Source organism: Tachysurus vachellii, chromosome 4, assembly GCF_030014155.1.
Source record: "Tachysurus vachellii isolate PV-2020 chromosome 4, HZAU_Pvac_v1, whole genome shotgun sequence".
Taxonomy (NCBI): Eukaryota; Metazoa; Chordata; class Actinopteri; order Siluriformes; family Bagridae; genus Tachysurus; species Tachysurus vachellii.
Genome location: NC_083463.1, coordinates 19,216,407 through 19,244,346, shown reverse-complemented (window position 1 = coordinate 19,244,346; position 27,940 = coordinate 19,216,407). Strand labels below are relative to the sequence as shown.

At 37.6% G+C, this 27,940-nt stretch overlaps 1 protein-coding gene and 1 long non-coding RNA gene across 2 annotated transcripts in view; one reads left to right on the top strand and one right to left on the bottom strand.

Annotated features, from left to right (window-relative positions):
* Nucleotides 1-22,611, top strand: part of necab3 (N-terminal EF-hand calcium binding protein 3) — a 46,499-nt gene extending 23,888 nt beyond the window's left edge. Inside the window, exons 4-13 of the mRNA XM_060868225.1 lie at nt 1,969-1,994; nt 7,227-7,324; nt 15,426-15,562; nt 16,622-16,743; nt 17,592-17,671; nt 18,122-18,175; nt 18,535-18,647; nt 20,580-20,657; nt 20,928-21,019; nt 21,546-22,611. Of these exons, the coding sequence (XP_060724208.1) occupies nt 1,969-1,994; nt 7,227-7,324; nt 15,426-15,562; nt 16,622-16,743; nt 17,592-17,671; nt 18,122-18,175; nt 18,535-18,647; nt 20,580-20,657; nt 20,928-21,019; nt 21,546-21,574 (829 nt within the window). The 3' untranslated portion in view covers nt 21,575-22,611. The remainder of the gene's footprint in view (nt 1-1,968; nt 1,995-7,226; nt 7,325-15,425; nt 15,563-16,621; nt 16,744-17,591; nt 17,672-18,121; nt 18,176-18,534; nt 18,648-20,579; nt 20,658-20,927; nt 21,020-21,545) is intronic.
* LOC132844604 (uncharacterized) lies at nt 588-19,901 on the bottom strand. Its single transcript, XR_009648357.1, has 3 exons — nt 19,771-19,901; nt 15,404-15,555; nt 588-1,208 (listed from the first exon to the last, which is right to left on the bottom strand). It is a non-coding gene; the product is annotated as an uncharacterized LOC132844604 (long non-coding RNA).
* Nucleotides 22,612-27,940: the final 5,329 nt, after the last annotated feature.

Sequence of the window (27,940 nt, the reverse complement as noted above, 5' to 3'; positions counted from 1 at the left end):
TATAGGACATGTCTAAATGATCTACATCATGTCCATAAATATCAATTAGCTATAATTGTTCAGTGATCAGTGACAAATCAGCATTAATTTGCGCAAATAAGGTCAAAAAGGTGCCATAATGGCATAGGGTTTTTCCTACAACGTGTGTGTGTGTGTGTGTGTGCTCGCTATTTAATTGCTTAAATCATTAAAAAGCCCTATTTTTGCTTTTAATTTAAACCACTGAGTCTCACCTCTATTAAAATTCCATTATTGCCTCCAGGGAGCACGTGAAACAAGTCCAAGCAATTATTTAGTCCAAGCTTCTTTGCTCAAGATTAAATTTTGTTTTGATCTGAAACTCGATGTGGCATTTCACACACAGAGCCGGACACATTTTAGATTTCATTTAGAATAGGATAGAGACAGTTATCTTGTTATTATATGGAGTTCAATCGCTAATTACAAATAGATAATTATACATCAGACAATTATACATAATTTAAATCATAAACACGCAATTTATTACAAATTTATAATCATTACATATTTAAGTACATGATATACAGTATTGATTTTCTGCTGCTTATTGCTGTATTGTGAAAAAATACAGTCTTGTCCATACAGTATGTATTTTGCCTCTGTACACCACCATAATGGATTTCAAATTAAGCAAAAATTAGCTTTAATTCAAGGGCATTAACAAAAACCATTGCTTTAATGAATTACAGCCATTTTTATAGTCTTTCTATTTTCACATGCTGAAACGTTGACTGATGAGCAGCTTCATGGCCAGTTATGGCCTGTTTCTTTGTTGGCTGGTTTTTTCTTTTTTTTAAAGGGGTGGTAAAACACGATTTCACTTTTCTAACTTTAGCTAGTGTGTAATGTTCCTGTTTGACCATAAACAACATCTGCAAAGTTACAACGCTCAAAGTTTTAAGCAAAGGGAGATATTTGCTTTTAAAGAAATCCATTTCTAAGGACTACAGCAAACGGCCGGTAAGGACTACACGACATTCCTCCAGGGTTGCTGACGTCACTAACCCCATATTTACATACAGTAAACCCCTCCCCCGTGAATATTAAATAAGGGGGGGGGGGGCATTTTATATTGCTGTGGAGAAGAGTTGTTGTGGTATAGTTAGTAGGCTGGAGTGTCGTTGCCACGATGCCGACGAAACGCTGTTATTTTCATCCGGATTGCAGGTCCACTTTGTTCAGCCTTCCTGAAGGATGAAAGCCAGAAGCCAGGGATGGGGAAGTTAGGGATCAATGGTTAAAATTTATTTTTAACTCGGTCCCTCATAATTATTACCCAAATCTCGCTCTCTGTGCTGCACATTTTACGGAGGAAAGCTTCCGCGATCTTCGCGAGTTCAATACAGGATTCGCCCAACGGCTTGTCCTGAAAGATGGAGCAGTTCCAACTTTAAAAACAGAAGCTGTTTACGGGCCACAACCTGTAAGTATGATTTATTATATTCATTGTTTATAATACCACCAAAGCACAGACCGCTGGTTTCCGAAAAACGTGCACTAGGCGGTTAGCGAATCACAACACACTGGGCCAGCTAACCAATCAAAGCCCATTGCTATTTTTGAGGGACTGGCTTCATAGAACCCGGAAGCCATCAGACCGTTTTACAAAGAGGGACAGAGCAGTGTAGAATAAAGGTAAAATATATGAAAAATAATGCATTTTTTTTTTTAAAAAAACGAAGCATGAACACATGTTACAGTGCACCCCACAAACACAATCAAGCCTTCGGAAAAACGTGTTTTACCACCCCTTTAAATAAAACTTAACCCTCGAGACAAAAGGTCCAACACAAATACTTATGGACTCAACTGAACTTATGGACTCTTACATAAGATACAATTAGAACATTATCAGCATGATGGGTGAGTAATTACAGTCCAACCCTATGAATTTGTAAAACATCATTCTCCTTGTATTAAATTACTCCATTCCTTTCTCCTTTACAGTAACCTTGACACCGACAAGTTATCAGGTGGGTTTAGATCATTCCTTTCTGTTTCCTTAACAAAACATTACTCTAATAAACCACTTATAAGGATGCTAATCTGCTTATTGACTGATAACTCTGTTAGCTTTATGATAAACACATAAAAGTGAATTCTGTGACAGTTTGTTCTGGCTACTTGTGGTTTGTTTACCAATTTATCCTGAGATTTCTCAAAGGTGTCAGTCCTTGTGGAGGCAAATAGGTGGAACCTGGTGGGATTAGAAACAGTTTGTGGTTGAGCCTGTGGAGTTAGCAGAGTTTGAGAGTTAAAATCCAGTTGCAACAATGCAGATGTTTGGTGAGTTATCTGTACAGGGAAGCAGATTGGTGTGACACTTAGATGTCAGCCTCCTGAAGTCATTCCACACTCTGCTCGAGACCCTTCTGGCTTTTTCAATTTTGCAGTAGTAAGAATTAGGGTTCACTGTTCACCAATTCATTGTTTGGTGTTGCTGCTTCTGGAGATATGTTCTGATGTAATTGGCTTTAGGGGTTATTGATACTTTTTCTCAAAAAATCAAACATTTAAAAAATATTTATAAGTTAAAACATTCGGCTCTGTTCTTCTGTGATAGTATTTGCACAATATGTGTATGGTATAGAGCAGTGCATAGGGCATCAAATCCCATTATGTTATTCCCTAGATAATATGGGTAAATATATTAAAGCTTAAATAATTAAAGCTTAGCTGTTCAAATAAGTTGATAAAAATAAAACCACATGTCACAGCAACTTCCTTCCCAATCATCAACGACTGTCATCTCCCGAATTTATACAGATTTAGAGCCAATTCTAGTTTCCACTACCTGCACATTCCATATATGAACTCCTGAAACACCCAGAATCATTGCAATGTCTTGCTAACTATGCAGTTTGTGTAAGTTCTGAGTCTTGTTGCTTCCCTCACTGCCTTGTTGATTATTCTGTCCCATACCGTCTTCATCATTAACACATTTGGATTGATGCTCAGAATATATTGAGGATTCATTGTGTACTGACCATTGCCTGTCAGTCTCCAGGGATAAAGCTGTTCAGCTCTGTTATACCACTTCAAAAAAGACATTAAATCAATCATAGTCCATTTCTATAGACTCATGTTAAAAGAAAGAAATGTATCTGAGATTCAACAAAGAAGGCAGAAACAGTATTGTTAGAAGTAACGTGTGGCAAACACTTAGAATGGGCTTTGAATGAATTAGGAGAATTTAAGCACTTTAATGTTGTTTTCTGTGATGAACCCAGTTAAATGATCTAATGTGAGTAACTAATGAAGGCTGAGATTAATATGACAGTAGGTTTTGAATGGGAGAAACTATATTTCACACATCATTGGATCAAGCGGTGGAGCGATAGTCTGCAATGTTTAAGTGCAATTTTCAGTCTACATTTTAACCTTGGTAAGTTTTGACTCCAGAATTGTGTATTAGGAATGTTAATCTTGGATATTTCAGGATATAATAACCTAGACATTTGTCATTCTGCATCAAAATTCTTTAAAATAATAAATGCACCGGTGAGTACAAGAATACCCAAAGCCATACAGATCATAGACATCTGCTGTGGTAGCATTATTTACCTGCTAAAGAAAAATCTATTCACTACAGCTAGAGAACAGATAAAGAACATCCTGATGTATCTGACTCAGTGTCAACAATCAAGCAAAGCCTTCATCGAAGCAAATGCATACTGCATAATTTTATGGTTGTGGATATGCGTTGTTGTCAGTGCAACTGATTCCCTTGTACTGGTCGTGTGATTGCTGATAAAAGCAGCTGGATGAAGAGCATTGGGCTATATAATTTTCTCAGATTTAGCCAAATGATTCAAAACTCACTGGAGGATGCTTCACAGTGCAGATCTGGATGCAAACTCAGAAAGCAATCCAAGACTTTTTGGAAGCAAAGAAATTGAATGTTCTGCAAATGCCAAATCATTCACCCAAGCTGAATGAACATGTATTTCACTCGCTGAAAGCAAAGTTAAAGTCAGAACACCCCAAAGGCCTGGAACAGCATCACTGGGGAACAAACCCAGTGTCTGGTGATGTCTGTGGGTTCATGTAGATGTTACTTTGACACCTACATAAACAATGTTGAAGGGCAGGTACACACCTTTGTGGCAACAGTATTCCCTAATGGCAGTTGCTTCTTTCAGCAAGATAGTGCACTCTGACACACTGCAAAAATTGTTCAGGAATGCTTTAATGAACATGACAAAGAGTTCAAGGTGCTGACCTTCAAACTCCCTCAGATCTCAGTCCAATCATTATCTGTGCTGGATGTGCCGGACAGAAAAATCTGATCCAAAGAGACCCCACCTCACAAATTACAGGACTTTGTCAGCGATGAAAAATAAAGTAATTTATTAACTAAAAAACACAAAACAGGGACAAGAACTCGACAAGACACAACAAGCGACATGACAACAATGTGACAAAGGATGTGACAAACGATGAGGATTCCACGCTTCCATAGGCAACGCGGCACGGCTAAATACTCATGCCAATTAACACATATGGAACGGGTGTGCAGAGGCGGGGAGGAAGAGACAAGGGCGGGGCAGACACATGACACAGAACATAAACAAAAGTACATGGCTAAAGTCCGGGCTGGATCCTGACAGTACCCTCCTCGAGACGTGTCTCCTGACGTGCCAATCCCGTATCAATGACCATATCCGAGGGGACCATGATTCCGGCGAGATCCAGGAGGGGGAGCGAGGCACACGGCAAGGCAGGTGGGGGGAGCAAGGCACACGGCGAAGCAGGTGGGGGGAGAAAGGCACACAGAAGTGAGTCAGGTGAGGGGAGCAAGGCACACAGCAGCGCAGCCAGAGAGGGCCGAGCGACGTCCACGGCCGAGCAGAAGGGCCGAGCGATGTCCACAGCCGAGCAGAAGGGCAGAGCGACGCCCACAGCCGATCAGAAGGGCAGAGCGACACCTACAGCCGAGCAGAAGGGCCAAGCAACATCCACAGCCGAGTGGAACCCCCGACACACCGCGGCCAGACCCACATCCACAAAACCAGACTGGGGGGAGGGTGGGAAAAATCCTCAAAAAAATAAACAAAAATATCCCATAGGCAAACTTCCTCCATTGGAAAATAGGAAGTGAAGCGACATCCCCCCACTGGAACAGGTGCAGAGCGATGTTGCAGGATACCAAAAAAAACAAAACAAAGCAAAACCAGGCTGGTGACAACCTCTGCAGGCAAGAAGTGAGGATGCGTCCTCCGCGGGAAAACAGGAAGTGGAGTGGCATCCCACACGGAACAAAAAAGAGATGTCACACAAAAAACAAAAGAAAAAAAACATAAGTCCAGGAAAAAAGGGGCAAAAATAAAAGTCCAAAAAAAAAAGTCCAAGGTGACGCTATCCTGCTGGGTCTTTAAGTGATGGAATCCTTCTGTGAGCGGTGCAGGGATAAAAACGGACCCAAATGCAGGATAGCGTAAAAATAAACTGATTTATTAACTTAAAAAACACAAAACAGGGACAAGGACTCGACAAACCACAACAAGCAACATGACAACGACGTGACAAAGGATGTGAAAAACGACTAGGATTCCACGCTGCCATAGGACACGCGGCACGGCTAAATACTCATGACAATTAACACATAAGGAACAGGTGTGCAGAGGCGGGGAGGAAGAGACAAGGGCGGGACAGACATGTGACACAGAACATAAACAAAAGCACATGGCCAAAGTCTGGGCTGGATCCTGACAGAATTAAACGATTTGCTGCTAATGTCTTGGAGCCACAGTACACCTTCAGAGGTCTTGTGGAGTCCATGCTTCAATGGGTTAATCTACATGCAGTCGTATGCAAAAGTTTAGGAACCCCTGACAAAATTAGACAGGTGCATAAATTTGGGCACCCCAACAGAAAAATCACATCAATATTTAGTAGAGCCTCCTTTAGCAGAAATAACAGCATCTAGACGCTTCCTGTAGCCTGTAATGATTATCTGGATTCTGGATGAATGTATTTTGGACCATTCCTCCTTACAAAACATCTCCAGTTCAGTTAGGTTTGATGGTTGCCAAGCATGGACAGCCCGCTTCAAATCAACCCACAGATGTTCAGTGATATTCAGGTCTGGGGACTGGGAGCAATGTTTTGGGTCGTTGTCTTGTTGAAATATCCAGCCCTGGCGTAACTTCAACTTTGTGACTGATTCCCCAACACTATTCTCAAGAATCTGCTGATATTGAGTGGAATCCATGCGACCCTCAACTTTAACCAGATTCCCAGTACCGGCACTGGCCACTTTTTACTGTGGGTAGCAAGTGTTTTTCTTGGAATGCTGTGTTCTTTTGCCACCATGCATAATGCACCTTATTCCAAAATGAAGCTGGCTTGTCCAAATATGCATTTGCATACCTCAAGCGACTCCGTTAGGTCATTTGAGAGTTGTTTTGAGGCTTCCATGTTGCCACAGGCTTAATGAGCTCACCAAACCATTTGTGTGTTCCAGTTAATCAGTGCTAAGTAGTTACAGGTATTCAAATCAACAAAATGGCAAGGGTGCCCAAATTTATGCACCTGTCTAATTTCAGTTGATATATATTGCACATTTTCTGTTAATCCAATAAACCTCATTTCACTACTGAAATATTACTGTGTCCTTCAGTTATTTGATAGATCAAAATGAAATTGCTGATCCAAACACCCAAATATTTATAAATAATAATCCTGTAAATTGCCAGGGGTTTCTAAACATTTGCATATGACTGTAACAATACATTTCAATTTTCTATAAAACCACATAACTTGCCAGTATTTATCACACTGTCAAAAAGAGAGAGTGGCTGCAAGAATAGGTGGGGCCTCGGAAAAAGAAATCTCACCTAATGAGGCAGTGTGCAGCACTCTGCCTAAAAATAGATGGGTGTTTTGTTCATTTCTGGACAGCAATGGTATGTTCTTCTGAGCATTTCTGTGCATAACCGTTGTCTGTGATAAACTTATGAACATGCAGAAAAGGTGCAGAGACAATGTGGATTTTGGGAAGTTGCAACTGGAAATAAAAGCATGAGAGAGAGAGAGAGAGAGAGAGAGAGAGAGAGAGAGAGAGAGTGTAGCTTTGTCATTGTTCAAACATGATAGTTATACACATTTTCTAGCCTTTTACTAAACAATACACATGCTGATCTGACCAATACATTCCATATGCTCTACTGTTTCTTCTCCTATGTCTCCTTTCTTCCTTTCAGATTATTTTTCTCAACATCTTGGGGAGTATCTAAATGTACTCTCAGCTCTAGAGAAGCTCAATGTTGCCATCCTGAAAGCAATGGACAAGACTAAAGAGGTAAGAAAGCTTAACTCTATTATTTAATAAATAGAAAAATATCTGATGATGATTCAATATCATTATAATGCAGGATGCACAAATATGCAAGCACTCTAATGATCCTTAGAAGGTGTGTGTCATTCTGCCCAGAAGCAGGCAGGAAGAACTAATTCGCAGATGGAGACTTTCAGTCTTTTTACATAACGCGTTCAGTGCATTATACATAATGTCTGTTTTATGCAGTGAAAGTACCATGCTTGTTTGCATGAATTAACATGTTAAAGTGCTTGTGCGCTGCTGGGTTGTTATTCTGGAGAAGTGGAACAGCACTTTGGTGGAGTTTCTCTGTCGAGATTCGGGTCTGAGCATCTGCAGCAGTTTGTCAACATATTAGGAGACTCTGCGTTAAGAGACTCCAGCTGTGTGTGACAGGAAACTTTACTAAACTTAAATGTTATTTTCCTTACAGAACTGTTACTTTAGGCCGTGTCTAATGAGCCGAGCCGGAAGTGCGAGAAAAAACAAAACAAAACAGTTCTGTCGTGTTGAAACAATGTAGCATTAACATTAGCATTATTGATTTAATATTAACATTAAATAATCATCCATCCATCTTGTAATTAGTCTAACAATAAATTAGGTTTCCTGACATTACACTGAATTAGCATCCTGAATATACTACAGCCATAGACCTGGGAGTTGATACGGGTTTTTATATTGGCAGTTTAGTCCAAAACTTAGTTATGTGAAAGCTGTGATGTGGACCAAGAAGTGCAGTGCAGCACTGAATCTGAGACTACCTGTAGAACCTGGTGTGAATTTGGCTGCACTGGAACTGTGCCATGATTCCTGTGAATATGAATGCAACTTGTACTTAGGTCTGCGCTTGTTTAGGAAGTTAAGTAACCTGTGCGGTGAGATGCCTACCTGTGCGTAATAGCACCAAAATAATAAATAAAATGTGAGCCATTTGTTCTACATGCATGTTTGTGATGTGTAAGATGAACCCAAATGCACCAGGGTTCAATAGAATCAAGTGAGTCTTAAATCAGACTAATGCTGTGGGGGCAGCAGGCACCAGGTACAATTACACTCAGGGCTTTTTTACACCTGGTCACTTCATGTGTTTTCTCTGATCCGATAGCTATCTGATTTGTTAAAACTGTTCCATTTACATTAGGCCACATAAATGCGTCTTGGCGAATCGGATATCAATCCGATCTTTCTACTCCTGCCCAATATGCAAATATATTTTACCTCATTTCCAGGGTAATTGACATGTAACGCGCTTTGGTGTATGCGGTTGCTACAAAAAACAGCATTTACTGTTTGCTGCATTTTGGCTGGCAGCAGTGCATTTTAAGACCAAACGAGACACCTGGGTGAAAGATCAGAGCCAGCACTGATGGGAAAACATATTTGTTTCTGGCGCGATGCATGACTCGCGAGTCACCTGCGAGTGACGTACTTCCGTTTGGGAGGAGTATAGCGCTGACTTATGTGGCTTGAACAACCACATTCATTTACACCTGTCCAGTTTCATCTGAAATGTGTCCCAGACCACCTCCTGAAGTGGTTTGAGCGATCGGATTTATATCCGTCTCGAAACCGTTTCGGAGGGCATTTACACCTGGTCTTTATACGATCGGATAGTGACCAGGTGTAAAAACCCCCTCAGACTCAGGCCAAGCAAACACAGACATGGGAATAGGTAGCTCATTGGTTTAGGTAGTGGACTGCTGCTTAAAAGGTTTTGACTTCAAATCCAAGGACCACCAAGCTGCCACTGTTGGGCCATATAAAAAGGTCCTTAACCCTCATTTGCTCAGTTGTATAATTGTTATAAATTGCTCAGTATAAAGGTGTCTGTCAAATGCTGGGAATGAATAAATAAAAAAAGGATGGGATGGACTGCATTACTCCTAGGGTTGCAAAATTCCGGGAATTTTCACGGCTGGAAACTTTCCATGGGAATTAACGTGAAAATATAGGAATTATTGAGATTAACTGGGAATTTACAAAATTTCAGGTTATCCTATAACAGGGAACGTAGTTGAAAATTTCAGTTGAATTTCTTCCCTGCACATTCATCAATCCCATACAGCACTTCACCTACTACTGATTGTCTAATGCACTGTGATTTTTTCCATAACATAACACAGATCACTTGAAACCTGCAAACAAAATAATGTCAGAAATTGTCCATTTTGGTGAGTATTTACATAAAGTATTTACATATTACATAAAGTTATATTTAAAACTCCCTTGTGCTTTGTGTAAGCTATTGTGCATCAACATTATACTATTGTAAATACAGATATAGATACAATGACTAAGCAGACATTTAGCTGACATTTGACATTGATCCCCTGGTCAAAAGTTTGGACACATTACTCTTTAAAATGTTTTTGAAATAAGTCTCTTATGATCATCAAGCCTGTATTTGATCAAAAATACAGGACAAAATAGTTTGTGAAATATTGTTGTGAAATGCTCCTCATTATTTTCTATTTTTATTTTCAGGATTCTTTGCTTAATAAAAATTTAAATCATAATTATATTTCAGAATTATTACTGTTATTATTTATCCTTGAACAAATAAATCAGGCTTAAATGAGAATAAGTTTCTTTTTTCAAAAACATAAAGAATTGTAATTTGTCCAAACTTATGATAGTTTGTTTCAGCAAGCATGCTGATTTAGGAGTATTTATTCATCTAGCCTATTTCTTTTAATTTGCATCAATGTTTTGTGTTAAAAAATGTTTTTATTTGAAAATATTCCAATTGTTCAACTAAATATAATTTATATGTGCATTGCATTGCAGAAGTGTTTTTACAAGCTTTTTATTTTTACAAGCTTATTTTATAGAACTATGCCACGCAACCATAGGTAAAAGTTTATGTGCTTCCATTCGAAGTGAAAATTATTCAGATTCAGACACCCTCTCTTCAGCTCCTGGTCACTCTGGAATCAGAGGATTTTTTTGACTCGATGGATGAAGATAGCCAGAGAAATGCTGATAAATGTTCTGCTCAAGCAATGTATGCAACTGGCTTACCTCTGATGCTCACAGTTAATGTCTATTGAAAGAGATTTCTGAATGTTCTTCACCCTTCTTTATACATACCTTACACCAGACATGCTTTATCACTCATTTGCTGGAAGAAAGTTCAACAGAGTGCAGGCGAAGGTCAAGTAAACCATTGACAAAGTAGACTGTATTTCAGTCATCTCTGATGGGTGGTCGAATGTCCTGGGACAAGGAACTATCAACTACATTGTCACCACCCCACAACCAGTATTCCGTAGAGCACAAAGGACAACAGACACACAGGGACCTACATTGCTGATGAGCTGAAAGCGGTCATCAATGACCTTAGACCTGAGAAGGGTTTTGCAATTGTAACTGACTATGATGCAAATAAGATTCATATTAATCTTCTCCTTAAAGACATCACTGAATACATTGAACATGTTGTACAAGACAGTGAAACAAGTAGTGAAATATGTAAAGGGCAAACAGGTAGCTTTGGCAATCTACCTCTTTAAGCAAAAAGAAAGAAAATAAAATACCACACTGAAGCTCCCCAGCATCAATCAATGGGTTGATGTTGTCATAATGTATGCAAGTCTGCTACAGAGCAAGAGATGGCCATATCCCAAACTGCAGCTATTGAAAGTGCCATCAAGAGAATCCTGTCGGATGATGTGTTGGGAAAAAATGGCTAGCAGCCTGAGAATCCTCAAACCAATAGCCATCTTGTCAGTTGTGCAAAATGCCTGTTTGCTGATCTCAAAGAAGAAAAACAAACTGTCCTGCCCACTTCCCGAGTGCTGCAAGCAGAGGAAACTGCAGTGGTCAGATTGAAGCGCCAAGATTTCTGCATGAATCCAGTATACTCAGCACCATACATGCTGGATCCAAAATATAAGAAAAGCATACTCACTTTTGAAGAGATCAGCAGTGCTTACAGTGTTATTAATGCAATGTCTCACCATCTGGGTCTTGATGAAGGCAAAGTTCTTTGCAGTCTGACAAAGCAAGGCCTTTGGGAATGGGATGGTATATGGCATTGTGCCAGCACATATCTGCATGTATCTGGTGGAAAGGACTTTGTGGATCTGAAGCTCTTCCACCTGTAGCCTCTATTATCCTTCAAATCCCACCAACATCAGCCGCCTCTGAGGGCAACTGGTCACTGTTTTGGAAACCACACGCAAATATTCACAACAGGCTCACGAATGCAAGGGTTGAAAAACTGGCCATTGTCTGGGCAAACCTACGGTTCTTTGAGCCTGACACAGAGCCATTCTCAACAAGGCTTGACAGTGACACCGAAGGTGAAGATGAGTCACATGTCAAGAAAGTGGATATGGAGGATGTTGATAAGGTCCAAGATGAGGCCATTGAGACCTGAAAGGATTGAGAGGAAAAATGCAGAATCCGGAGGCTTCAGAGAAGTTTGAGAGAAAATGCTTTGATTTTACATTTTGAATGGGCCTTTTTTTGGAAATACAAGGATGCTGGATGCTTTCATTATACTAGCATCAATCATAAGGAAATATGTTTATTAATTCAGCATTTGTGTCATTTTTTCTAATCTGTATAGGATTACATGCATGTCAGCTTATGTCCAAACAAAATGTTTATATTTATGTTTGTATATGATACAGTTTATATAAATCTTTCCAATTTTCTAATTAATTTCCATAAATTCCTAGTAATTTTCCAACTAGGAATATTTCCAAAATTCCCCAGATGAAGTTCCCATTGAAGGTTTCTGGAAAGTTTCTGCCCCTTTGCAACCCTAATTACTCCATCCCCTGTTTATTAGGGCATCCCCCAGATCATGGGTTTCTTTGAGCTCTTGTATTCACATGCCTAGGAAGAAGTGTGGGGTTCGTCTTCTCAATCAATCAGTCGAATCAGTCAGTAAGAGCAAAGCATGAACTTCAGCTGTAATGCAATCAGTACAAATTATGTAATGCTTGTATTAGAAAATTAGAAAAAAGTATTATGTATTTATAGTATATATTGTTATGTGCTATGTATCTGTATTTATGTAAACTTTAATTAAAAAGCATTAACGTCTACAATGATATATACTTAATATGCATGTTGTGGTTAATTAGCAAAATTCATAAGGGAAAAATTAATGGTTGGATCCAATATTTGCCTATAATATTTTATTAACATCATTGTAATAGAATTTATGCTAATGATGCAGACCTATTGGTTATATGTTTTAGACTTTAAATTTATAGTTCACTTATAAACAACTGTAAAGCAAAGTAAGTTTACTTTGTTATGGTGCATTAATAGTGGCATTTATGTTTCTTTAACATCCATTAAGGCAGTGAGAAAGGTTAGTTAAGTATCAGTCATTCAATCCCTATTCGTCTGTATCCTTATTCGAGATGTAGTATCTCTTAAACATAAACTCTGTTTAAAGATGCACTGCGCATTTCCCAAACAAACTATGGATCGAATAACATCAACACATTAAATAATATTAAGAGTTTCTAATAGAAGAGAGAGAGAGATTGAAAATAGTAATCAGTATAAATAAAGGACCACAGTTCTTCATGTGTGTAAAGAGGTAAAGGGATTTATGAGGACACAGTCGTGTATTGCATGATCGTGCATATGTATTGCACACTTGCTATATCTCTTCACAAAAATAAATACATGTAAGATCAATGATTTAACGCCGTGTTAGAAACAAAAACGTGCTTAATATTTGAAGCTAAACAGCTGAAAACTAACACCCCATGAAAAGATGCTGTGTATCAAATCCCAGTCAACAAAACTGTCGTGTTTTTTTTTTTGTGCGGCTTTCTGCAGCATTCCTTGCAGAAATAAATAAATAATTTAAAAATGTCTAACAAGAGAGCAGCTGGAGAAAAAGGGTAGTGCATGATATTTTACTACTTTATTTAATCCCTGTGTGTGCAAATCCACATACAGATGCAGAAGAAATGTCATATGATAATGTTCATATGATGTGGTCTGATATAAAGAGCTTTATGTGTAGCTTATTAAACTATAATCAAAAACCTTTTCTGCTCCAATTGTCATGTTAGTTTTGCTGCAGCTGGTAGATGTTGAAAGACTAAATGACTAAGACTTCACAGTAAGATTCTGCACTGTAGGGGAAGGCAATTATTCATGTAGAATTTCTAGCCACAGGCTCTCAGTCGATTACTGAGCAGTTTTTCGCCTAATTAGGAAAAAAAGGCTTTCCTAAGTGTTGTTAAACTCCTGAGAGGTTTCGTTTAAGCTGGTGGTGCTAGCCAAAATGAAACTCTTTACCTAGCCTGTATTACATGTGAACATTTACAGGTTTACACATTACATGTGTAAACATTACATGTGTTTACACATTACATTACATGATATATCAATATCATTACAAAATGTACATTTTATGTAAAAAAAATAAATAAATAAAAGAAATTCAGACAGTAGTACACACATTCCAAATGCTGTAAAAAACAATGAACAAATTCTTTTTATTTATAATCTTTACATTCATTAGACTACCTTTCTATCTGGTCTATCTGTCCATCCAACCATCCATCCATATAATTCCTGTGCATATCACTGCTGATCATATAAACTGGGGTTTTGGGTAACATTTCTGGAAAATACTACTTGTAAACATCTCCGTCAGCTACAGTATGTGAAGGCTGGCCGGTGGGATGGGATGGGGATATGGGGACACATGGGGGAACAGCAGGAGGTAAATAGCATGTTGCTTGGTTCTTTTTAGAGAGCATGCAGCAAAAGAAAAAATCTCATGTCCATTGTTGTGTCAAATATATATATAAATATATATATGTATATATATATATATATATATATATATATATATATATAAATATATATATGTATATATATTTATAGAACTATAGACACTAAAAACACAGAGATACATTAACCAACTGTATTTTCAGTGGACTGACCTAGATCTAAGGGGTTTGTCACAATACAATCTTGTTAACCAGAACAATTACACAAGGTACCTGGCGGTGTTGGGTTGGGGTGGTAACAATTGATTAAGCTACTGAAGGCTCTTTCAAGAAAACTGAAAATTCGATAATAAAATAAAAGCATGTCAACGTCTTCCTACAGTAGGTCATTGAAGATAATGCCAAATCATATAGCTTGAGCAAGATTATTTTTAATGGGTGTTATTAATAATCCCCATTCAAGCCAATAAGCCTGGATATCTAAATACAGGTTGAATACAAGTAACTACAAAATCTGAATTCTCTGGCTTTTCTACAAAGTATTATGTTAAAGATACTTATTTTGTGGTCGCTAAACAATGTTATAACAGCCTGTTTTCCATTTGGAATTTTTGATCAAATTTGTGCTAGTGTTTACAAACTATATTTTGAGTTTGTCTGCTGGGTTTTTTGTTGATTTGATAAGGTGTGATCGATCTGATAACAAAAAAGGTCCTGTGTATTTACAGTATGTGTGTGTGTGTGTGTGTGTGTGTGTGTGTGTGTGTGTGTGTGAGAGAGAGAGAGAGAGAGAGAGAGAGGAACTAATTTCTAGAGTTCTACCCAATAAAACTATATGAAACTTTGTTTAGAGCAAGCAATGCCTAAAAATGACAACGATTCAGGGATTACATCAGTTTTAATTCTACCATACAACAAAATCTTTGTCTAATTAGAAATCTGATGCTGCTGTCTTTACCACTATGGGGCAAATGAGAGGATGTTACCAACCCTGTTCAGTTCAGTGTGAGCTGTTTTGTTTAGTGAAAAAATCAAGGACTTTTAAGTGAGTCAGATGTTCCTGGTTCGGTTCCCAAGATTTCTGTTAGAAGCATTAATTTTCAGTTTTGGTGCAGTGCTTGAGTCACGTTGTCTTTATATGAGATCACTAGAAAATGATACAGTTTTGTTTAGTACTTTGGTGTGTTTCTTTTTTTTTTTTTTTTTTTTTTATAAAATTTATGTATGTTTCTTTTCCATTTCCAAACAATTGTGCACACAGCCAAAATGAAATTATGTCCATTTTCTCATGAAATTCATAGTTATGTCACCTTCTACTTCCAATAAAGAGATTCTAGCTAACCTGACTCCTTCTGTCTGTGCAGGAGTATCAGGGCTCGTCCGTGTTGGGGCAGTTTGTGACACGCTTTATGTTGAGGGAGACGTCTAGTCAGCTGCTCTCTCTTCAGATGTCTCTGCAGTGTGCCATGGAGGCAGTGGAGGAGCAGAGCAGCCCTGCACCGTGAGAAACAAACACACACACACACACACACACACACACACACACGCGTCACAAAGAGCTCAGAGTGTCGCTAGGTGGATTTAGGGAAAACACCCTATTTTCATTGGTTAATAATGTTTCTCACTTTAGTTATGAACATTATTATAGAGCAATTACAATTTGACATACTATGAATATGCTTTTGCATAGTCATTGTGCTAGAATAATCATAAAGGGTGAATATAATGAGCTGAACTTGTCTTAACCATCTATGAATTTCTATTTAGAAGTGGAAAATATTTTGGGGAAAGTTTAAACCTGAAATGTACCACCTTAGACATGCCAATAGTGATGTGTGTGTGTTCTGTTTCAGTGACTAATACAACTCACAAAAAGTATTTTTGCAGCCATTATGTCCTGACACGATTATTACATAACCAACTAATTAACAATTGTACTCTACAGTCATATTTGTATGTATGAAGTCAGTTTATTTTAGAGAATTTTATGTAATCACTTCACAGCACCATTATACTGTAATCATTATTCTCTTTGAACTATGAGCTATTAGTAACTGTTTTATTATGGATCACAGTGATGTTCTGTGGAAATAGAACAGAATAGTTCATTATGAATAGTACATTATTTATTTAAATAGTTGCTACATGTTTTTCACAGTAACTATTGTTGTAGCTTAGTAATGTGTTATTTCACTATTAAGTGGATGTTTATGTGCATAATTATTTACACTAATCATATATTTAGCAGTGGCATAAAATTAACAGAAATCACATTTATTCATATCACAGCCAATATTATTATTCATCTATCCCTTCAGATTTTGAAATTTATTTCTCTTGGAATAAATATTTTTCCTACTGTGTTGCCAGAGCAACTGAGCATGGTGGTAATGACCATACAAATAATGCTTTAAAAAAAAATCAATTTTTCAATCAACTTCTCTTCTCTCTCTACTTTCTCTCTTCTCTCTCTCTCTCTCTCTCTCTCTCTCTCTCTCTCTCTCTCTCTCTCTCTCTCTCTCTCTCTCTCCCTCTCTCCCTTTCTCTCTCTTCTATCCAGAGTTGAGGTGAAGGTACCAGACCATCTCTCCTTACAGAAGAATAACAGGAGGTGTGGCCGCAGAGTGCAGAAAAATATGTGCCTCTCTCCTACAGACCCATACTCTGGCATCCTTACCACAGGTGATGTACATATAAGCAAACACACACACACACACACACGTATGCACACACACACACACACACACACACACACACACACACACACACACACACACACACACACACACACACACACACACACACACACACACACACACACACACTTCATCTGGGCCTTAGCCTGAATGTTATGTTGTTTCTGGCAACAGTCCCCATCAATGGTCCTGCAATTAGTGTCAAAGCCGTTCTGGACTAAATGCTATGGCACTAGTCTGGGTGTCAATTTGATATGCTGAAATTAGTTTGAGTGTTAGACTTCGTCTGTAAGAGCTCCGAGTCAGACATGAGTGCTTATGGCTTGCTCTAAAGTGGTATGGCCTTGATCTTTTATACATATACACATCAATGATGTTTATAACTTATGATGTTTATAGTCAGCCACATTATATCATCAAAATATAATAAGGTCATTTGTCACTGAAAGGGCTGCAATTAGGCTAGAAATTCCATCGGTTACAGAATCTTTTTGGGTTTCTAAAGTAATGTTATTTCATGCATTTACGTGACATTTAAGGTAGTGTTTGACAAATTATCTGGAAAAAGGTCACTTCTTGTGATTATTAACAGTTTCTGCAAATCAGAGCCATTTAATCTTACTAAACATTTGCTTTTTAAATAACTGAAGAAGAAAATTGAAAGGTATGCTGCAATGCTAAGCTGAAAACCTGCCTGATTGGCTGGTGTCTTGCTAGCAAACAGATACAGGCGTCATCACTGTGCCTCACTGACAGGCCTTGAGCTTTTTTACTGCACCTGGTGAAGACAAAGGCTTGTCTGGTTAGTGACAGATGGTGTCTGTTATGCCTTAGGTGTTACTGTGGATACAGATGATCACTGGTCCTCTCAGATCAATAGACTGCAACAGCTCATTGACAAACTGGAGTGCCAGGTGAGAACCTGTGTCCACACACTTCTGACACACTTCATTAGTCATTCATTTCTTCTGAACATTGTCTTTCTCCATCATGTATCCATTATTCCGTCAGACATCATCGGTGCATTAATCTTTCATTTTATTCCTATCCATCCATCCATCCATCCATTAATCCATCCATCCTTCCATCCGTCCATCCATCCAGTCAACCATCCGAAATCCCCGCCTACCCTGTTTAAATAGTATATCTCTTAGTTTGCATCATTTTCCTATACATTCTATACATTCCCTATGCATCCACTTATTCCTATAGTATATTCACTTCTACATCAAGCCACTTTCACATACATCTACAAATTAACAAGGTAGACATTAATAACGATTACACACTATAGTTTGCAGTGATCTATTGAAAGGTTTGCTCTTTTGTGGTGCTATTTTCTAAATGGCCTATCCTTTTTCCAGAGTCCAAAGCTGGAGCCGCTGAAAGAGGACCCGCTGGCCAGCACATATAAATCAGTGAGTGTTTGCATCTGTTACACAGCGCTCGCTGCACCATCAAGTACTGCCAAGTAGCAGTAACAGCTCTGACATGCTTTCCAGCTCTACTATCTATGCTGAGGAGCTACGTAATCTGAGAATGCAAGTTCCTCAGATCAATAGGCTTTAAAGTCTGATTTTGTGTTTAAATCTTTATATTATCCTTCTCAGTACTTCCTCTCTGCCTCTCATATAGACTTTATCCTTATCCTTTTCTCCCCTGTGCAATGAACCCCTATATTTTCTTTCTTTCACTCTGTTCTATATCTAGCATCCTGTTTCTCACTGTGGTTTTTGCTCTCTCTCTCTCTCATTCCTGCTCCCTCTCTTGTATCTAGAACATTCTGTTGGTGCAGAGGCAGATGGCAGTGACAGAGGACAATCTTGAGGAGTTTCAAAAGGCCCTGAAAAGCTACGCCGACTCAACCACCAACCAAAGTGACAACCTACAGTGAGAATTTACATCTCCACATGTGAAAATTACCCCCAAAAATCTCAAACAAATAGCACACTGGCATGATATTTTGAGCCTGGGCATATAGTGATGCAGTTTTTTTTTATGTTTTTTTAATACAAAGATATAAACTGTTTTTTGTGTAATTTTTACTGTTTTGCAATAGTCATTACAAATCTTTTTTTTTTCATTTATTACTGTGGCAGTATTTATTACAGTGGATAGTGTAGCCACCTCACAGTTCTGGGTCCCCAGTTAAATTTTGTGGGAAGGCTGGTATGATACTCTCTGGCAGGATAAAGTGGTTCCTAAGTATGAATGAATAAATTAGATTTCACTTCACTTGAACAAAGAGGCCCAAGTATATTCCAGCACAGTGTCCCTGCGCGCAAAGCAATAGCCATAAAGACATGCTTGAACTAGCAAGATTGGTCTGGAATAATTCGACTGGCCTGCGCAGAGCGTTGACCTCAACCCCACTGAACACCTTTGGGATGAACTGGAACACTGACTGCACACAAGGACTCTTCACCAAACATCAATGTCTGACTTCACTGATGCTTTTATGGCTGAATAAGCACAAATCCCCACAGCCATAAAAGTGAAGGCTGTTATAGCAACAATGGCAGATTAAATCAGCTGTAAACTAAATGTCACTGTGTGTGTCACAAGAACTGTGACATGCTGGTTAGGTGTCATACTTTTGGCCATATAAAGTATATTAAACAGATATTTTATATTATACAAAAGTTAGTTGTAAACCACTAATTTAATTGGTTAAACAGCATTATATTTTCTATAAAGCTTAGTGGGTGTGGCTTATTTTGGATCATTTCCACTATCCAAGCAAAAATAAACAGGATATTTAACCACACTGGATCTGACATATCAGTTACAATATTGTTACAATACTAATATTACAATATCTTGTTTATAGATCTGTTCTATAAAAGCAATATCAAAATTGCAATCATGTGGTTATACTACATATGTTTGCTTTTTTATGTTTAAGCAACATCACATGGGCAAGAGTATATTAAAAATAATATGAATATGGAACAGAGCCATAGATGCCACATATTCTTCAAATAATTACCAGAAGTGCAAAACATCAACAAACCTTTTCTAATCAAACTGCACTCCAACAGGTTTCCCAAGGTAATGTGATAATAACCAGTAGATTATGGTTTATTTAAAGGACCTTTGACCAGTGGAAAGTAAGATCAGATCTTCTTCTGCTCCCTGTTCCGGGTTGCCACAGCGGATCACGTGGTCTGAATATTAGATTTGGCACAGGTTTTATGCCGGATTCCCTTCCTGACACAACCCTCCCATTTTATCCGGGCTTGGGACCAGCACTGAGAGTTAACTCTTCAGCGGCTGGGTTAGCTGCCTGCCCGGGAATAGAACTCGGGTAACGGCAATTAGAATGGAGGATCCTGCTGCTGGACCACCAGGAGAATCAGATCGGATCGATAATAATTATTTTTAAATTCGACATGGGGACAACATGTTGGAACAGCTCCTGGATCCCCAGTTCAATCCTGTGTTTGGGTTACACTGTAAAGTTTTATATATTCTACACAAATTTCTGTGGGTTTCCTCTAAGATTCCAAACACTTCCTAAAACACAGTGGAAGCAGGACTGGTTGGGTTAAACCCCTATCTGTGTATGATTATGTGAATGTGCATGAGCATGTTGCGCTCCAGTAGGCTTTGTTTATTCCCACTTCACACCAAGTGCTCTCAGGATAGGATCCTGACCTACTGTGACCCTGACCAGGATAAAGCAGTCAGTGAAATGAATAAATTAATGACGAATAAAATTTGGTATCACACTTTGTATCAACTAAAAGTGCTGCGGTGTTCTAAATGCAGCCATGAGATATTGATTAGAACCTCATCAACCATTTTTGTTTTATTTTTCAGTGTGTCCATCCAGAAGCTGCCTGAGAAGAGCTGCTACATAATATATGAGTTCTGGCAAGATCGTATAGCCTGGATGAGGTAATGTGTGTTTGTGTCTATGTGTGTGTGTAATGCATAACACGCGTGTATTCATTTTGTAAGAAATGAGGTCAATGTGTATCAGCTGTGTTCCTGTTTTTTAAAAGGCACAATTAAATGATAAGCAGATGGCAGATCTTCTAGGAAAGCTGCTCCAACCTCTATACACTTAGACTTGTTTTCTTACTGAATCCTTAGGATTATAGTGGCAAGTTGTATTATTCAGCTATGAATTAGTCAGTAATCTGTCTCTTGCTCTCTTTCTCTCAGTTATCTGCAGTCTGAGGCAAGTAAAACCTTTCAGCGCTCTATCATAGATATGCTGGAGGATCCTGAACTCATTTCCACCATGCTTTTGCCTGGTACGTGAGTGTGTGTGGGTTAGAAGGGTTTTATATTGAGACGTTGACTATGTATAGGAAGGTGCTTGTTGGGGCTGTAAGTGATGCCTTGGCAAGCCATTCACTTGCCCTCACATCTGAAATAAACAAGACATTTTTGCATTGCTTTATGTGGGAGTTGAACAGGTTTTGTGTTGTGAAATATGCTTTTCATTTGTCTGTAGTATAGTTGTTTTGGAGATTCAGTTAAGTTGAGCAAAATATAAAGCTGGGAAGCAAACATCAGGAAAGGAAAGCTATGTGGTCAGCCTCATCTAGACAAAAGATCCAAAAAAAAAATCTGCATTTAAAATCTACATTTAAATTTAGACTATATATGTATATAGATATATATCACATACTGAGCGCTAATGTTTAGTTAAGCAAATAATGTAACCTTTTTCAGCATGTGGTACACATAGGCCACACTGCCTTTGTTATATTTGATGAAAATGACATTGGATGTGCTAAAAGTAACACAAAGTCTCTCTCTCTCATTCTCTCTCAGCGTCCTGGTGGATTATGACAAATAATTAACCCCCACAATATGCAGTATGAAGACTTCGTAAACAAGAAAAAAATCTGAAAAGAAAAAGAAAAAAACGAGTATAGAATCTCAAAATGACCCTGTGTGTATGTGTATTGCTGCTCCCTAGCTCAGACAAAAACATTGTCTTCCTTCCACCTCATGGCTTCTTTTATGTTCCTTTATCATTCCAATCTGTATGAAAATTATCAAACAAATCCAGGCATGGTTCTAATCTCTCTAGCATGTATAGAAAATCAAAGTGACTTTTACTTTATGCAGAGGCTGTTGCCAGAGCTTTGAGAGCTTACATGGCTATGAGGTGGAATCTGTACAGATTAAGAAAGGCACTACTTTTTTCGCATTTAAAACAAATATATATGTAAATGGAAAGGAGCAAGTCACTATTTGCTTTCACAACTTTAGAATCAATGTTTACTTTCTTGGGTACCATAGAACAAAAATAGCTGTTTGAGATTGCATGCTTATGTGGTTGACTTAAACCATTGTCCATGCTTGCTTAAGGATTTTTAAAGATAAAACTGAACTGTGTGATTGTGTGAATAGAGTAGCCCATATTTGGAACTTGGCTGTTCTGCCTTGTTTTTCTCAGTCATTACGCAAGTTCTACAATTAAGATAAGCTCTTATTTTAAGTATTTTTAGTAAGTATTTTGGTTAAAGTAGTATTCTCTATTCTATTTAACGGAGTCTATTTTCTTTATATGTTTGATGAATAAGCAACTCTATATGTTGATGTAGACTGTATGTTAAGTGCTTGACCTAAGGTTGCTTGGACTTATTTATTAATTAGTAATATCTATTGTATTTAAGCATATGCACAACAATAAAACTAAAAACATGGTTTGTGTACCTTTCTTGTTCCCTTAATTTTCTTGTCATTTCTATCACACAATATTATTTCAAAGCTTTCGGTCAAATTTGTTTACATTGTGATTCGATTCTTGTTCAAAATAAGTTCATGCCAAATTCCCAAGTGATAGGGCTGAGCTTTGGGAATGTTAATGCAATGCATGACAACTCTTAACAGTATGACTGAGCCGATTCAGCCGTGTGAGTCACTTTCGCTTAAACTCTTTGCTATATAAAGAGTTTAAGTGACACATTAAGTGTTTTAAAGTTACACAGATATCACATAATACTGTGTAAAAGTGACACGATAATAATGAGCTGTCTGTAGTGGCAAATCAGCAAGACTAAACAGCTTCAACAACCTTAACAACCTTGTTCAGTAAGGCTGGTGGGAAACTGAAGCATGTAAAAGCTGCTAGTTTGTGAAATGATTTGAAATGAATTTACCAATTTGTCAGTTATATTAACATATCCCATTATTCATTCGCCTGAGGTCAACAGTTAAAACAGCAACATTAAACTCTCTCACTGTCACTGTAGATGTGAGATGAACTGTGGCTAATGGGTACAGCTGCATATTCACCTGGGAGAAAGAAACAATCTCGTCCTCTTACTTGCAGAAGGTTTCATTTTAGAGAAGGTGTCACTGCAGCTAAATTATGAGAAGACCTAAATCTGTTCTGTAGTGTGAACATTATTCACTTATCTCTTATTCTATGTAAAAGTATATAGAAATCAGGCAATTTAGAAAAATAATGATTGTTTCGTTTTTGCTAAAAAAATTTTGGTCAAAATGGACATTGTCGCAATTCATTATATACACTGTAAATTTATATTTGTGTTCTAGTTCTGTTTTATGTGTGAGGAATTTTAAGGCTGAAAAATAAAGTCAGAAGGAACGGATTTAACGCTTTGTATTATATCTGCTGTGTATGTGTTTGTTGTGCATTCTGTGGGTGTTTGGGTGGGTGGCTCTACAGTAATCAGGCTGCAAGCTTCACTGAGGGACTGCATACATTTAAAAAATGATCCAGCTGGGTTTGTCAGTAACAAACACAAACACAGAGAGTATCTCAATCTGAGCAATACTTCCACTTGGATGTTTGATTTAAATTTTCAGATCTCAGTATGAAGTTTTGTGTTTCAAAATTGTTAGGATTGGTTTTTCAGACAGCTCCGGGTGTGGGTTTCAATCCTGAGCTTGGATAACAACCATGGCACAACCAGTATAAAACTGTTAGTGTAAGATAAATAAATTAAAAAATATCTCAGCTATAGGTTAGTAGCTCTGTCACCTCCATTCTGTTGGAAGTGGCCTCTTCGAGAGTGACATCCACCTCCATCCAAAACATCAGTTGAGGGAATATCACATTAATGAACTGGATTGAGGCTGTTCTGGAGACATGTTATGGTAGCCTAACATCTTACTAGAGTGTTGAGTACTGTTGTTTGTTTTGTTCTAGACTGTTTATCATTCTCAGGTTCATCCAAGTGGATAAGTGCCAACCCATCACAGGGTGCAATCAGCAGGAATTGAACCTCCAACCTCGGACGTGTGAGGCATCCATTCAACCCACTAAGCCATCATGCCCCCAAACATAGTGGTTACTTGTAAAATGTGTTCCTATGAATTCTTCCACTTTTTTCAATGACTCTGCCATGCTGGAGTTGCTGACATTGATATGTCTAGTTGAAAGATCTGCACAAAAGTCACAGTTTGTTCAAAACAATTTCTTCTCTTTCACTTTTTTCATTCTCGTGTTCTCTCACTATGCAGTGCATATTGGATCAAAAACAATTCAATCAGACAAACAGATATCTATGTGTGGACAATAAAGTCCAGTGACACACAGAGAACTTAATGCTCACCGTTTTTCTAAATTATTACATTTTTCTTAAGATCTCTGTATTACTGACTGCTTTTTATCAGAAAGTTAAGAAATATCCTATAGATTCAGAGGATTACTGCCCGTTACATGTTTCCTTCACATTCAATCTTCAGTAACATCCATTCATCCATCCACTTTATTAGAAACTGTTCCTTCATCATGTTGTCTAATCAGCCAATCATGTGGAAGCAGTACACTGCTTAAAATCAGATCATCCAGATATTGGTCAAGAGCTTCAGTTCACATCAAACATCAGGAAGAGGAAAAAGTGATCTCAGTTACTTTAACTGTGGCATGTTTGTTGGCACTGTTGCCACGTGATTTGCTGATTAGGTGACTGCATGAATGTGCTGTTAGATAGAAGAGAACAGAGAGTGTACTAGAAAAAGGACACATTCATACCTTTATTGAATCTCAATTTTTGGTCTTTTATGGTACTGGACTTGTATATTCATGATTAAAAGCTAAAAGCACAGATTTTGTAAAATGCGCACAATTGAATGAAAGATAAGATATCAAAGAAGCTGACACAAGTTGCATTATTTCCCCGTTTCCCTAGATCGTTATGTCCCGTATTCATTTTGTACAATGACAGTGCTTGTGGTTTCCCAAATTTGCTAAATGAATCTCCTTTTATACTGTCGTGTCAAAAAGCATCTGGAGTGTCAAATATATTGTGTGCATCTAAATAAAGGCATACAGGAAGTGACTGGGATGATGAGCAATGTGTGGGCCAATGTCTCTCCCTGGAAAAATTGTGATTGGTTAACAGCAGCACGATCTGTTTCATAACTCAATCAAATAATGGAACATGTCAAATAAATCTGGCTGAAATTGTGTATTGCAGGAAAAAGTTGTTTTATTGAAGGTCCTCAGGCTTTTACAGAACTTGCTTAGCCGGGAAATTCTCAGTAATAAGACAAAGCTAGAAATCCAAACCTCATAGGTTTTTCTTGCAACGCAATACACTTTTGTCTTTTTTTTAACTTTATTTACAGGCATTAATTTCTTGGACACCAAGAAAAAGAAAGCCAATTTTAGATCATTTTAACTGTAGATATTAACATCAAATAATAAAAAAGAGACCATGTTGAATAGCTCTTGATAGCTTTAGGAGAATGGAGATGAAGTACTACTGATGATGTCTCAATCTGAAACAGATTTGGAGCATATCAGTTCTACGAACACTAAGCTGTATTGACTGATTTTTTTAAATGTATTGATTTTTTTTCTTCTTATTTTTGTGCTGTCTAAATTTCTCTAATAATGCTATTTATTTTTAGAAGAAAAATATCATTATACTACAGATATTATGATGTGAAAGTATGATATTAAAACTCAACTACTCTCAAAGGCATGCGAAGGTTTACTATATTATTAAGACTGTTTATCTTGCTGGTAATTTTGAGTAAGATAAACTGTACCTGTTGCAAGTATTCATTTTCAGTAAGTGCTTTAACCTGGTCAGAGTCTTGGTGGATCCAGAGACTCTCAGGTACACAAAATGGATGGGACACCAGTTTATTGCAGGGAATCATGTACACACACACACACACACACACACACACACACACACACACACACACAGCTCGGGGCAACTGAGCCCAGCCAATCTACTTCCTGACAGAAATCTGAGCACAGAAATAAACCCGGGACCCTAAAGCTGTGTGGCAGCAACACTACCTACTGCAACACCACACCACATTTGTAATCTTGTCATTAAATAAAAAAATAAAGACAGACTGACTCAACAATACACTTTTTATTAAGTATGGAATTGAATCACTTCCTGTGAGAAAGATGAGCATCAATTTCACAATAATATAATATGATTATTTATATATTTCTTCTAAATAATATTCTTTCTGATAGTATTTCCTTGAATGTATTTTGTTCCATGTGGCAGAGTTAATTCATTTGTTTACATGTTTCTTGCAAGGTTCTCTGGTTTCCTCCCATTGTCCAAAAACATTTAGGTTGATGGATTGGCTGAACTAAACAGCCTTATACCTGTGCAGGAGTGTGTGAATATGTGTAATGTGTAGGGATCTTTTCCAGGCCTTGAGCCCAAAGTTGCTAGTGTTGTCTCCAGGTCTGCTGCAACCCTGATAAGGATGAATTAATGAATAAATTAGTTCCGTAATTTCTGCGCATTTTTTTTTTAATGCATTTTTACTCATTATTCTAGTTCAACAATTAACTAGATTCACTTTCAGAAATGTACTGCATTAGGAATTGGTAATGAATGAAGCTGTATAAGTATATGTATAAGTTATTTGGAGCTCTTTTAAGGTTTTGTCATGATCTAGTTTGTTGGTTACACAATCAGAGTGACCCTGAAAGTCTTGCCAGTGTTTGTAAAAAAAGTTGCCTTTTATTTTTTATTAAAAGTACCTTCGTGTTTTTAAAGGCGTATTCTTATGCCCTTGCCTTGCTTTTACCTTGAGACTTCTGTACATGACAGCAGGTCTGACTGATTAAAGTGACTGTGGGTGGATATTCAGCTGAACCCTGAAGAAAATGTACTGATCCATCAAGCAGTACAGTATGTGTAATAGGAGACTGTAGGAGTGAACATTTCCACATTGTCATATGTATTTGTGATCAAATCAAGTTTTTAATTTGGTCTTTTTTGCAAATAAATCATTATCTCTTATAATATTCCTGAATCACAGTCCAACCCAACTGTAAAGTGAAATGAATTATACAATTTTATTTTATAAACACAATCAAGTATTAGGGCTTTAATGTATATAATAATATTTTGCTTATTTATTTTTGGCCCATTGAGGTTTTTATTCCTCAACTTTCACTCAGAAGAAGAAATTAGGTTTAATATGAATTTATCTATAGATTAATATATAGATTAAATCTATAGATTAAAATATTGTGTACTAATATGTTAGCTATAGCTAGAAGTAGCATTAATTATGACGTAGCAGCTCTTCCCACGTAATATCTACAGAAATAGAATTTCCTAAAAGGTTTAATTTAAAAGATAAACGTGAGCAGAGATGTATATGTTTTGTTGTATTTGTGTCTGACTACATTCACTTTCTGACATGTTCTGGTTTCTCCACAGACTCCGTGGAAGAATCCAGAAGGTTTTTTTCTTCACGCGCTGTGACTGTTCCTTTAACGTCCGCATCCCTCATTATTCACGCACCTGCACAAACTCAACTGAGGTGCAGAAAATAACCCAGCGTGTAGTTTAAGGTAAACCTTGTTATTAATTGCTTTTATGTCTTTATTCACATTTCACTACTTCATTATACATTTCGACAAGGATGAAAACTACCTACAGATAAATAATATTGGTATAGATATGGTATACAGCTGGACCACAGCTGATTGCTGCCACCTTGCGGTTAAATGTGGTAGGTGTCTGATAGCTTTTATTGGCTCTAAGGCTCTTTATAACTCTGTCATAAACACAAAAGATGAAAAAACTTTAGATGAGATTAACTACCAGAGCTTGAGTAAGATATTGCATTAAACACTACACAGTAAGGACACATAAATATAAACTAATGTTTTTGTGTATATGTAGTACTGTGAACCCAATGAACAAAAAATTAAATGTTGTATAAATTTTGTTATATATAAAACATTATTA